Source organism: Emys orbicularis, chromosome 1 (genome assembly GCF_028017835.1).
Source record: "Emys orbicularis isolate rEmyOrb1 chromosome 1, rEmyOrb1.hap1, whole genome shotgun sequence".
Classification (NCBI taxonomy): Eukaryota; Metazoa; Chordata; order Testudines; family Emydidae; genus Emys; species Emys orbicularis.
Window position 1 is genome coordinate 178,608,724 of NC_088683.1, and position 12,856 is coordinate 178,621,579.

A 12,856-nucleotide genomic window follows, 5' to 3' on the forward strand; every position below is an offset into this window, starting at 1 on the left:
TAGGTGGGGCTGCAAGCTTTCTGCATTATTCAATTTTTCCTGTTCTAGCAGATCACAGGAGATGGGACTTTAGTAAGAGTCAGTGACAGTGGAACCAAGGATGGCCCCGTCCTCTTATAGCAGCAGGCTTGTGATGGTCCCATTCATCACGCTTCTCCCCCTTACTCTAAACCAGCTTCAGGGAAAGACAGTATAGACAGATTATTGCAAGTAAAGTTTTATCACTTTTCCTTTTCCACAAAGTGCAATGTCATCTCTCTCCAGAAGAGCCCCTGCTTCCTGCTACAAGTGGACAAACAACCCAGCAGGTTTCACTGGAAGCAGGTTGTCCCAGGGAAGGGCACATCAGGATCTAACAAGCAAGTTACCCAGATATGAAGCTTCCTAGACGCCCCCTTCGCTTAGGATGACCAGACGTCCCGATATTTAGGTGTTTGTCCCGCGTCCTGACCAATCTTTTGTCGGGACGCAATTTGTCCCGATATTTCGCTCCGCCGGCAGCACTCGGCTTTTTATTTATTTTTTTTGCTCCGCCGCCGGACACCCCCCCCAAATGTGTCCTGATATTTTCTTCCTCTCATCTGGTCACCCTATCTTCGCTTACTTATGAAAAGTTGGGTTTTATTTTCACTGCACAAACCCCACTGGGCCAACACAGTCCCTGTGTTCTAAGGGACTGGCTTTAAGCTCTAACAATACACGGGCTCAATACAGGAGTAACTATATGAAATTCTATGGCCTGTGATATACAGGAGGTCAGACTAGATGAGCTAATAATGGTCCCTTCTGGCCATAAAAATCTATTAATCTATGAGCAATGTCACCATTATATAAATTTAAAGTTCTCATACATTTAAAGGGGTGAAGGGTAGACATTTCAAATGGCTAAAATTTACCAGATCCTTTATAACTTAGCTCTTCCTTCTCCCATGCAGATGGGAGGGTTATTCTGAGCAAAGAGGTCTAATTGTATAAGTAAGATGAGGTGGCAGTCAATTTGTATAGATTGGAGAAGAGGAAATATCCTATAGAAACTACCTTCCTCATATCCATCCCTTCAAAAAAGGAAAACCCTGTTGAAAAACGATCAGGTAAATCTAGAATCCCCTAGCACCTTCCAGTTTCCCCATTAATGATTGAGACAAAAAATACTTAAAAATTGCCATGTTATGTATTTTCACTTTTTCTCCCCTTATCCTAGATACAAAAAAAGAATATTGGCCATTTATAAGCAGAATTCTTACTGCATCTCAACATGCAACACTGGTCTCACTTCTGTACGATTAAATAGACTATTTACACACAACACACATATATCTCTCTGTATTCACATGCATTGGTCCTAGCCTAGGCATCAAAGGCCACATGTGAGTTCTCTGGGTCACATTTGATTCAAGCCATTCCAGTTTGAATTTTTGTTTTGCTTTGGATACGGTGGGATCTCCTCAGTTCTTCCGAATGTCAGCATAAACCACGGATTCCGACTTGTTAATCTTGTCGCTGTGTTGCCCACCAGAGTGATCTAATTGCGCATAAATGACTGGGCCCTGAGGAAAGAGAGAAAAACACAGAATCAGCGCTTTTAAGAATGGCTTGCACTTCCCTCTCCCTGCTGCAGGGTCTCCTGTGAGAATTCAGGGACAGCAAATGCACGGTCCCTGATAGCTAATGGAACCCCAAAGCAAGTGGACTGAGCCTTCACCTATACAAGAAATCTGGTGTGTCACCTTACTTGCAACCCCAGTGTACCATGCAGCACAAGGGCTCATTTTAACTAGATTGGCCGGCGTGTGAAGAATGCAAGGTAGGATCCACAGTTCTGAAATGTATCAGAGTTTCCTCAGACACAGAAAGCTATGAAGAAGATATGTAGCTCGGTCAGATGCAAGCTAGGGTTTAATTTTTTAAGCATCATACTGTGCTACAGATTGCCACTAAGTGATAGAATTCATTTTATGCACTATAACTGCAGACCTTCAAATCCTCAGTACAACTTCCCTTTTGGAATACTGGAGGATCAGTTCCTCAAGTAGAATGAATGAGTTCTAGCCTGCAGCCACAGTGTGATATGATGTAGTCACTATTCACCAGCTAAGTAAGCAACCGGATCAATCCTATGATATAGTGACAAGGACCACTTAGATGCTGCAGCTAGTGATGACTCAGTAGTTGGTGCACCTCCCTCAGTATTGTCCCAGGGCCTTAGTTTGGTTTTAAAACAGAAGATCTAACCATGGGGGTCATCAAGGCTCCCTTGGCACCTGAGTAGCAATATCAGGCCTGGTGCAGGTCCTCAAATTGTGTTCTGGCCAAAACAGCTCATCTCATTCTCTTGCGGTTTTAAATAGATTTAGTGACCTAACCTGTTCTGCTAAACTACTATCATGTTCAGATAGCTGCACTTCAGTGATCAATGAAGGAATCCTCATATGTAGTTTGTGGTTCACACCAAAGAACTTGACAGACACTGCCAAACAATTTTGTTTCAGTGCCCCAGAGGGCAGCAATGCACATGAAGCTTCAGAACAGAGGTACTAAATGCTCTGCTGAAACCCATAGGTTCACCACGAATACCTGTGCTCCCTGAAACGCAACCTGCAGGAATATGAAGTGCAGAGTGGGATGGTGATGGGACTGGAGTGCTCCATATCCCAAAAGCAGGTATCTGAGAAGCAGGCGAAAGGGTGGGAAATTGATTTCAGCAAAACGACAACTTCTCAGTTGCAGTGCTAGGATATTGCACTTTCTCAGTGAGTTAGATACAAGCAGGGGCATCATTTCAGAAAATTTAAAGGGGAAGGGAGGGAAGTTGCACCCCTCTACCCTGATATAACGCTGTCCTCGGGAGCCAAAAAAATCTTACCGCATTATAGGTGAAACCACGTTATATCGAACTTGCTTTGATCCGCAAGAGCGCGCAGCACCGCCCCCCCGGAGCACTGCTTTACTGCGTTCTAACACGAATTTGGATATATCGGGTCACGTTATATCGGGGTAGAGGTGTATCAGCATAAAAACATGATATGCGATTATATTATATCCTACAAAGTTGGGGGAGGGAGCAAAAAGTGGAGCAGACACACACATGGAAAGCTGGGGGAGCAAACAAAGGTGTGGGGATGAAACTGCCCCCCTTACCTGATAGCAAACAATGCCCCTGGATACAAGGCTGAGGATGGTGCAGCCGTCTGAGAAGTGGTCTCAGCACAACAGAGTCTGCACAGAGTGCATCTACGCTACAGAGACTATACCAGCAGAGCTACATGACCACAGCTACATAGGCATAACCCCGTAGTGTAGACAAAGCCTAAACCAACTGAAGAGGTTGTTCTGTGTAGGAACACTGCCTGCTTGAATTATGGTAGCTATTCGACAGAAGCAGCAACCTAGTTGCATCTACACCAGGGGCAGGTTAGCACAGCTATGTCAGTCAGGGGGTGGATTTTTCACACCTCGACTGACTTAGCTATGTCAACCTCACTTTTAAGCACAGACCATGCCTCAGTCACACTTACTGTCCTAATGAGAACTAAGAGGAAGCGACTGACTTTGCCCCCTTGGGGAAAAAAAATTACGTCACTAAAAGTGGTTCTAAAACCAAAATATTTCCAAGTCTCTACACCAGCTCTTATTTCCCTTTAGTCAGTTTGACTGACTTTCTCAGCTTCCCTGATCTCTCTGGATGAAAGTGGCCTTCACATACCCACCATGGTTCCCTTTCTTTCCTGGAAGGATGTGTTTCAAATGTGATTGTGTTGAATCAGATGCCCCTACAATCGACTCTCCAATAGAGTAATTAGAAGCAAGGTGTGAGAAAAGTCTGGCCCTCTCCTGAGAGAGACGCGCTATCTGAAAGCCAGCTCTTGCATGCTTCTGCTCAGCAGCTCTTCAACAACTACTGCTTCCAAAATACTCTATTTCTCTGTTAAAAGAGGAATTGGAGGTTATAAACTACTTCTGGGGGAAATAGTTATCAAACTAAGCTAAAAGCCTCCTAGGAAAAAGGGGAGGCAAAAGAAAGGTAACAGCAAAAGTAAGGCTGATGCCCTCCAGAGACACATGGGTACTGGAAAGATATAGCTGCCACATACATATACATTATTAAACAGGAAACTGGGAGGAGGAAGGGGAAGAATTCCAAGGGAGATGGTCTAAAGGTTTTTAAAATAAAAAGCTGTCAATATACATCAATTTAATTCACTGGACTGGACAGTAGGCACTAGTGGTTCCTGGCTATTAATCGTGATGCTATCACTACTTACAGTAAGAATGCAGGACTGCCTCATACAAATTAATGCACCTGTACAGAAAGTGCCAAATGACCCGAGAATTTGTTCTTTAGGAGTGAGAAACAGCTCCTTTGCCCCTTAGATACAATTTGGGTATGTGATTGTGAAGCAGACGGTTACACACCAATATACTGTAAAGATATCCCACCTATTCAGATCACTGCCAACTGTCTGATCAGATCATAAGCTACTAACAGACCTCTCCACCATCTGAGAAAGTAGAATCTCTGCAAACACCCCCTGTTCTGAGGGATTTGTGCTTTACACATCTGTCTGCTGGGTAACTGATCAAATGTCATGTAATTACTCCTGAGAAGCAAATGCAATCACACCGGTGAATGCCACTAATGGGACACCTCAGTCTTTTCTTCCATAGCAAAACACTACCCCTGTAGGGGAAGGGGCAGAAAGCCTTGCAGAGTTTTCAAAGATTTTAAACTAGAGACAATGGTCCTAACCAGAATATAGTTTGGGGCTGAGGACAACCCAGCATGCCTTTTAAGACACCAGATGTAGTCGGGTTACGTTGAGCTTCATTACACAAAGTACAGACATGTTCCCAGACACCCTTCTGCAGACCTCTTAAAATCAGAGGGAATATCTGGCAATTTCCATCTAGTTAGTGGTGCCCTGGTACATATTTGGGAAAACATTAAAAACCAGGTTGGCCTAGTCATATCCATGACAAAAACCTGTTCAGAAACCTGGTTGGGTGGGGAAGGTAATCCTCAGTTACTTGAATCTATATAGAAAGCTGGTCAATTAACTTTTAACATATACAAATGCCAAAAGGAGTTTTAACGGATGGTTCAATAGTTTTACCCTAAGCCCAGTTGTGATGGGACTGAAGTTCATTTTAGCTATTCATGAACAAACATATTGCCTCACGCTAACCTGTATATGCATAAGTAGGGCATAATTCAAAGTGAACCAGTGAGGAAGTAGTACAGGGCTATTATCTCGCTAAAAATGTGTCAATGGAGAGCCAGGGAATTACGGTTACTGGAGCAACAGGAACACTGAAATTAAACATACATAAGGCCTGTGAGTCAGACAGCTACATGGACTGCAATGGGTACATACTCCTAGATTCCTTAAAAAGATGCTAAATAAATGTTCTACAACTTTAAGCTCCAGCTCTAAGTTAAGTATTGGACTGAATAACACATTACAGACAAAACAGTTTCTGTAAGTGTCTGATGCATCTTTCTACTGGCTGTTTGTGCATCTTCATGTAGTATTACGTATTAATCACTAGTGAAATACGATTTGGTTTTGATCTGTAGAGCCAAATTAAAAACTGGTCTCAGGGGAGAGGAACTGAGGCTATGTCTACACTACAGAGCTTACAGCAGTGCAGTTGTACAGATGCAGCTGTGCCACTATAAGATCTCTCGTGTAGCTGCTCTACGCCAACGGGAGAGAGCTCTCCCATTGACATAATTAATCCACCCCCAACAAGCAATGGTAGTTATGTCGGCAGGAGAAGCTCTCCCGCCAACATATCACTGCGCACACTAGCACTTATGCCAGCATAATTTGGGTTGCTCGGGGGGGGTGGAATATTCACACCCTTGAGTGACAAATTTTGCCAAGTGGTAGTGTAGACATGGCCTGGGTGTGCATGTGAAGTTGCAAGCAAGTTTTAGAGCCAATGCTGCTTCTGCACGGCCAGAAAAGAGTTTGCAAACCCAGGATATAGGAGCTCAGTATTCAAAGGTGCTGACTATTCATTGTATTTGGCATAGTTCGGTAATGGAAGGCATTTGCCTTCTAATTTTCCTGTCAAATACGTTGGAACCCAAACCACCAGGTAGACTGGAGGGAGGGGGAAGGGAGAGAGAGATAGCTCCATCTATTAGCCCTAGATGATCAGGGACGCAATGCCATGCCCGGGTGTCCCTAAACCTCCAGTTACCAGAAGCTGGGACTGGAGAACAGGGGATGGATCACTTGAAACTGCCCTGTTCTGTTCATTCCCTCTGAAGCATCTGGCCCTGGCCACTGTCAGAGACAGGATACTGGGCTAGACTGACCATTGGTATGACCCAATATGGCTAGTTCTTATGCTAATATGGAAGTTATTCAGACAACAGAAAATTCTTGCACTCAGAATGGATGCTCCTCTCTCTCATCCAAACAATGGTGATGGCAGAATGGAAATAACTAGAAGGAGGATGGAATGAAATACTATGAAACAACGAGGAAGAGGATGGAGTGGGTAATTGAGACAATATATAGTTCTGACACGATGGAATACACAGAGATCTGCTGGGAAGGAAAGGACAGTGAAAGTGAACTTGAGGTATCCAACTATCTGAACATTTAGAGAACCAGATGAAGACAACATCTGGATTTCCTGGGTACTGACTGGTAAGGTATACAGTGGGCTATCCTGAGAGAGCGCTTCCACAAAATGAAGTTAGAGTTAGAATTAGAATTAAACATCCAAAAAAAAAAAAAAATAGAAATGAGGTGCTGTGTACCCAGAGCTACCATGTGGATCAATGGAACTGCAGATGCTCAGCTTCTCTGGAAGTAGAGCTACTCAGATTTGAAAAGTTTTGAATAAGCCCCTAGCCTTCATGGCAGCACAGATAATCTTAAAAATGCCAAGAGTTTAAGCCAATGCACTGAGGTCTGCACAAGCCCGCAGACAGCCTGACACAATAGTTCTAAGCGGTGTGAACTGTCCCATTTATTTAAAGGGCATCAACCCTTAAGTTTGATAACCATTTAAATGTCAACATTCGCTTCAATGTAGCTCATTTTAACAAACACATTCAAGCAAATGTGTTTGTCATTTCTGGAGGCAGTGACAAATATTGGGGTGAGAGATGGGGGAGCAGCTAGTTGCTGTTAAGGTTTGCTGAAACAGATGAGGAAAAAGGGGAATTAAGTTCAAAATCCCCTCTGACCTTCTAAAAGAAACGCATCCCTACTGTAGTACTAAAACCCTTAAACCAAACAAAGCCACTTCCCAGAACTTTCTCTGCACCTAAAAAGTTCAAGTGTTCCCTACCCAGCTAGCAACACCTCCAGCTTTCCCTTTGGAATTGTAACAATTTAGGCTGTGTCTACACCTCCACTTTCAGCACTAAAACTTTAGTCATTCAGGGATGTGAAACACCCCCCCCCCCACCCCCAGTGACAAAAGTTTTAGCATTGAAAAGTGCCAGTATAGAAAGCTACCACCCCTCATTCGGGGTGGTTATTTTTTAAATTGCCAGGAGAGCTCTCCCCCAACGATAAAGCGTGACCACACTGCCCATGTCACAGTACTGCCACAGCCGCGTTGTAACATGGGCAGAGTAGACATACCCATAGTTACGGTCATTGTCAATGTGCTGCAAACTTTTGTAATTTAAAATGTGGGATTATTTTGTTAATTAATTTAATTTATAACACAGAATAGTGTACTAACTGCACTAGAGGGGTGAGGAGGAAGAAGAGTCCCACAAGATTCTGAGGCCTCTAGTGCTTAAATTAGATCTAATATGCCACATGGAGCTTTGTAAGACAAGGAATAAGAGCCAGACAAGAGACAGTGGAAAGTGGGTCGGGAACCGTTTGAATGGGGTCACCAGGGCTGGCTTAGAGTTGCTGGGGCCCGGGGTTGAAGCCTGAGCCCCACTGCCCAGAGCCAAAGCCAAAGCCCAAGGGCTTCAGCCCTTGGTGGGAGGGCTCATGTTGCTGGTCCCCCTGCCTGGGGCTAAAGCCCTTGAGCTTCAGCTTTGGTCCCCCTGCCCAGAGCGGTGGTGCTCAGGCTTTGTCCTCCCCCCTGGGGCTCGGGCAGGCTCATGATACAGTCCCCCCTCCAGGAGTCATGAAGTAATTTTTGTTGTCAAAAGGGGGTCTCAGTGCAATAAAGTTTGAGAACCCCTGGTCTAAGGGCTTGTCTATACAGGAAAATTGACTGGAATAGCTGTTGCAGAATAGATTTCCCCATGGACACTCTGATTCCGGAATAAACTCATCCACATGGGGAGCTATTCCAGAACAGCTATTGTGCTTTAAATTCACACCTTATCTTATTCTGGAATAAATTTCCTGTGTACAAAAGCCTGGAGGAGACCAAAAATCAAGGACAGCCAACACCTTTTAACTAACATGTTTTGAAACACTTAGCACCTAGCATAGACATCTTTAAAAAAAAAATTGGCATTTTGTTTGTCTAGATTAAGAGGTCTGAGTTAGCTGCTAACCCTTTCTCTAGTTGTACACACAGATTAGTATCTTTTACCTCCATTTAACTAGTCAAGGTTAACCCTAGAGGCAAACCTAGGTTGACCACAATTGGAAAACATGTTTTCAAATATGTTAAATTCTGTCTACACTAGGTGCTAACACATTTTAAGCTCCACTTAATGGGTTAACTATTGATTTTAAGAATACCTTTTCTCCTAGTCTAGACAAGCTTTTTTGCTTCATCTCTCTCAAACTATGCCTCTCCCACCACTTCGCTTACCCCAACTCAAACCAATAGCCTCATGCTTCCCGCCTACCTCCTTGCTCAGGGCAGCTCAACATTACTATAAATCTGAAATATTTAATTTTGACTCTAGCTGAAAGGAAAGTTTTATCTTCATTCATCTGTTCTAGGAAGCAGCCCCAAAAAAAAAAAAAAAAAAAAATCTATTAATGGATAAACTCCATCCAAAGGGAATACGAAGTGATTTTACAAAGTTAAGAAACAGTTCTGAAAACTACAAGTATGCTCCCTTCCCAATCACTTACAAGTCCTCCAGCTAACACCATGGCTAAAATTCAAAGTCACCAGAAATACAGAGCTATGAAACCACCTAATCTTCCTTTTCAGAATGTCGCACTGTGGCTTTTCATATATGTAGACTGTAAACTCTATGGGCCAGGGACTTTGCCTTCATTCTGCTCTATGAAGTGCTTAGCATGTTTGGCACTATTAACATAAAAGTTTTCATACAGTACATTTAGAGTGTTCATACAGATCACTCATTTTGATTATGATGTCTCATTTCTTCAATCAGCTCCAATCAGATATCTAGTTATGCATTACAAGGACCTTGTCTACACTACAGGTTACTTCGGTATAACTTATATCAGTCACGAGTGTGACTAATCCACACCCTTGAGCAACGTAAGTTACACCAACCTAAGCACCGGTGTAGACAGCACGATGTCGGTGGGAGGGCTTCTCCTGCTGACATAGCTACTGCCTCTCGGAAAGGCAGGAGTTAAGCCAACAGGAGAGCTGTCTCCAAGTGGCTTAGAGCGTCTTCACCAGAAGTGCTACAGCAGCACAGCTGTGCTGCTGTAAGTGCTGTAGTGGAGATGTAGCAAGGAGCCCTGAACATTCTTGCCAACTCACACCCATATTATATATAGTGTCCCTGTTTGAGAGGTTTCAAGGCTTTCCACTAGATTTTTCCCATAACTCATGAAGGCACTTTTCATTTTCTGTGGGATGATTGTCTGGGTCAGTATCAGATTCTGCCTTCAATTGTTGAGTGGAACCATAGAGGTTCAAAGCCCCAGGAGGGTGAAATGAACTGTTAGAAGTCCACAAGGTTGAATGAACGCACAGGAGCCAAAGACATCATACTCACAGGCAGACTGTTACTGTTTCGTGCTTCAATTGCATTGACTCACTCTTTCAAACACAGGCCTATTCACCACTTAGGCTACATCTACGCTGCAGCTGGGAGGCTCAACTCTGGAAGACATATGTGCTAGCTCTGCTTGAGCGGACACACTAAAAAGGCAGTGTGGCTGCAAACAGTGCAGGCAGCAGCTCAGGCTAGATGCAAGAGTACAAGATCCTAGGTACTTGTACTGTCCAAGTACCTGTCCAAGATCCTAGGTACTTACTCAAGCAGCTACCCCAAGCCATTGCCCATGCCGCCGTGGGCTCGTTACTATTTTTAGAGCACTAGCTTAAGCAGAGCTAGCACATATACATCTACCTGAGCTAGGAATCGCACCTCCCAGCTACTGTGTAGACACACTGTCTTAGGGTGCATCTGCACTAGGAAAAAGAGGTGTTCTTACCTCATGTTAGTTAACATGGGCTAACTGACATGAGGCAAAATGCTAGTGAAAATAATGTAGTTTTCACATGTAAGATCTTTATTTCAACCTGGGGGCCATGGATCAGCATTCACGTCACACTCCCTGTCAGTACCTGGCCCAAGCCAGGGAAGCTAACGATCCAACCAGCAGACCAATCCTGGTGAATCCTGGTCACGTGTCACCTTAGCATACACTAAGATGACGAGGACCACCTCAATCTGCTAACAGAAGTGAAGGCAGCAAACTGCCTTGTCTTCACTAGGGTTTTACCTCACGTCAGTTACCATGTTAACTAACAAGTCTTTTTCCCATAGAGAGCACAAGGCCAAAAGGGATATACATCTCATTGTCAGTTCATTAACGGCTAGATTGAATCCCTGCTTTTTGGAAAAGCTAAAGCTATGAAGTATAGTTCACAAACCCCAACTACAGCTTTACACCCAATCCCATACAGAGCAGATCCCTTTTCCTCCCAGCTGCTTGAGTACATGGAGCTAATTCACCTCTCCCACCCCACCTTCATCCTCTCCACAGCATGGATCCACCTCTCCCACACCCTGGGAGGTCCCTGCATTGGAGAGTACTGAAATTTACCTGGTGCAATCTGGCGGGCACGTGGTTTACCAAACCCTCTGTGTCGGAGGGTGACTTCCGTGGAGCCTGCTTAACTGGCGACATCAAGCTCTCAGAGGTACTGCAGCTGACGAGGTGGCAGAGCAGAATTTGCAGGACAACGTTCAAGAGATACAAACAAAAAACAGGAACAAAAAACAAAAGCAAGTGATGGCAGGATGAAGTGGCAGGCTATGCCAAAGTAAAAGTGATCACAATGGGTATTGAGACCAGCTCACACGTTCTCCCTGCCTACCCAGTCACTCATACACTTGTCCTCATACATATCACAGCTATTCTCCTCTACCCAATAAAGCCAGATTAAGCCATAAGAACCTGGGAATGTGCTTTCTTGTCCTACATATGAGGCATGAGAGAACATCCAGGTGTGAATACAAACTACTTTCTAACTGTGCATAGGCTAACTAACCCCCTCCTCAGCCCATATCAGTTTGAACTTCACCATTACTACATCTAGCAACAAGAGTGGCAGGAGCCACCAGCTCTTCCATGCTACATAGGTGGCTGCCATCAGTCTCCAGGCTAATTCTTTTGTATTTGACTTGTCTGGGATTCCAGACAAATTCAATCTCTTGTTCTCTGAATGCCAGTTCCTGTAGTGGCTATCATAGTTGTCACAAGTGACAGACTGGCTGTGTCGTAATTGCAGCCCCTTATACTTCTAACAGGACAGATCAAAGAGATTTCACTTAGCAACTCTGGGAACAGTTTTGGGGAGGAGGCTGACAGCTCTAAAGTTAGTTCAGTTAGGTTTGCTTTTCCACCTGCTCCTTTCAATCTCCATAGAAGAGACCGGGGAGAGAAGGTAGAAGAAAACATTCACATATCTGGGATTAAGGAGACCAAAATGAGCAATGGTCCTTTAAAATTTCATTAGGCCACCCCTGGTCCCAGCAGCAGCCCATTCCTCTGAACACTGGCCTCACCTTTCTCCTCTTACCCAAGGATACGCTACAGAAACATACCACTTCTTCCTATACACAAAACAAATATAGGAACTCCCTTTAACACCACTCTTCTACCCACTAATTAACCCCTCTCTCCCCCACAATGCCCCACCTCTTACACATACAACACATGCAGCAAATACAAACACATGAATAATGACAATGACATTGAGCAGAATGCAACTCCTCACAGGCCAACCTTTTTGTTATCCAAAGGGTTAATCAAACCTTTAGAGAGCCAGCATCTCAGATACATGACAGTAAAAAGGGGAACACTGGAAAAAGGGACCTGGAGACCCAGCAGTGAGGAGATTCTACTCTGGCTGAAATTGACTGAGAGCAGCCCTTTAAGTGGCTAAAATGGGTTACAGTGGATTCCTGGGGTTGACTGTGTATTCCTACAAGTCTGTATTGTACCTAAAGGTCACAATGCAATTTTAAGAAGTTTGTGCACCTAGAGATCATGGTGATGGGTACTTTAGAAATCCATCATTATTGTCACAAAGAGGAATCGGCACTGGGAATTTAGAAGTTTTATTCCCACAGGGAAGAACTCTGAATGGTCTATGTTCTAGTCCACTGGTGAGTTCACTACTAGAAGAGACTGAGGTACGCTGTTTGGGATAAGTAGCTTTCCCACCCCAATTAGACAGAAGACAATGAAACCCAAGCTCCCAATGAAATGTGCCATCCCCTTGCCAACAGTCTGTAACAGGACAATCCAGCACAAGTCACAATGGAGTTATGTTAGCACAGAGCTAGCTGGTTAGTCAGCAAGGGAAGAGGAAATGTGTACACATACACACAGGTATTAACAGCAACCACCAATGTGATTAGTTACCATGGTGTCTAGTGGGACTGGAAGAGGAGACCCAGCCCTGTTACATTCCCAATCTGGCGTCTATATCAGGATCTCTGTAAGGAGAGGAAGATAAGCAG

At 44.1% G+C, this 12,856-nt stretch overlaps 1 protein-coding gene across 1 annotated transcript in view; it reads right to left on the minus strand.

The window, feature by feature from the left end:
- Nucleotides 1-627: 627 nt before the first annotated feature.
- LOC135876494 (myelin protein zero-like protein 1) overlaps nucleotides 628-12,856 on the minus strand; it is a 37,386-nt gene continuing 25,157 nt past the window's right edge. Inside the window, exons 5-6 of the mRNA XM_065401729.1 lie at nucleotides 10,932-11,037; nucleotides 628-1,547 (exon numbers count right to left, since the gene is read on the minus strand). Coding sequence (XP_065257801.1) covers nucleotides 1,446-1,547; nucleotides 10,932-11,037 — 208 coding nt within the window. The 3' untranslated portion in view covers nucleotides 628-1,445. The remainder of the gene's footprint in view (nucleotides 1,548-10,931; nucleotides 11,038-12,856) is intronic.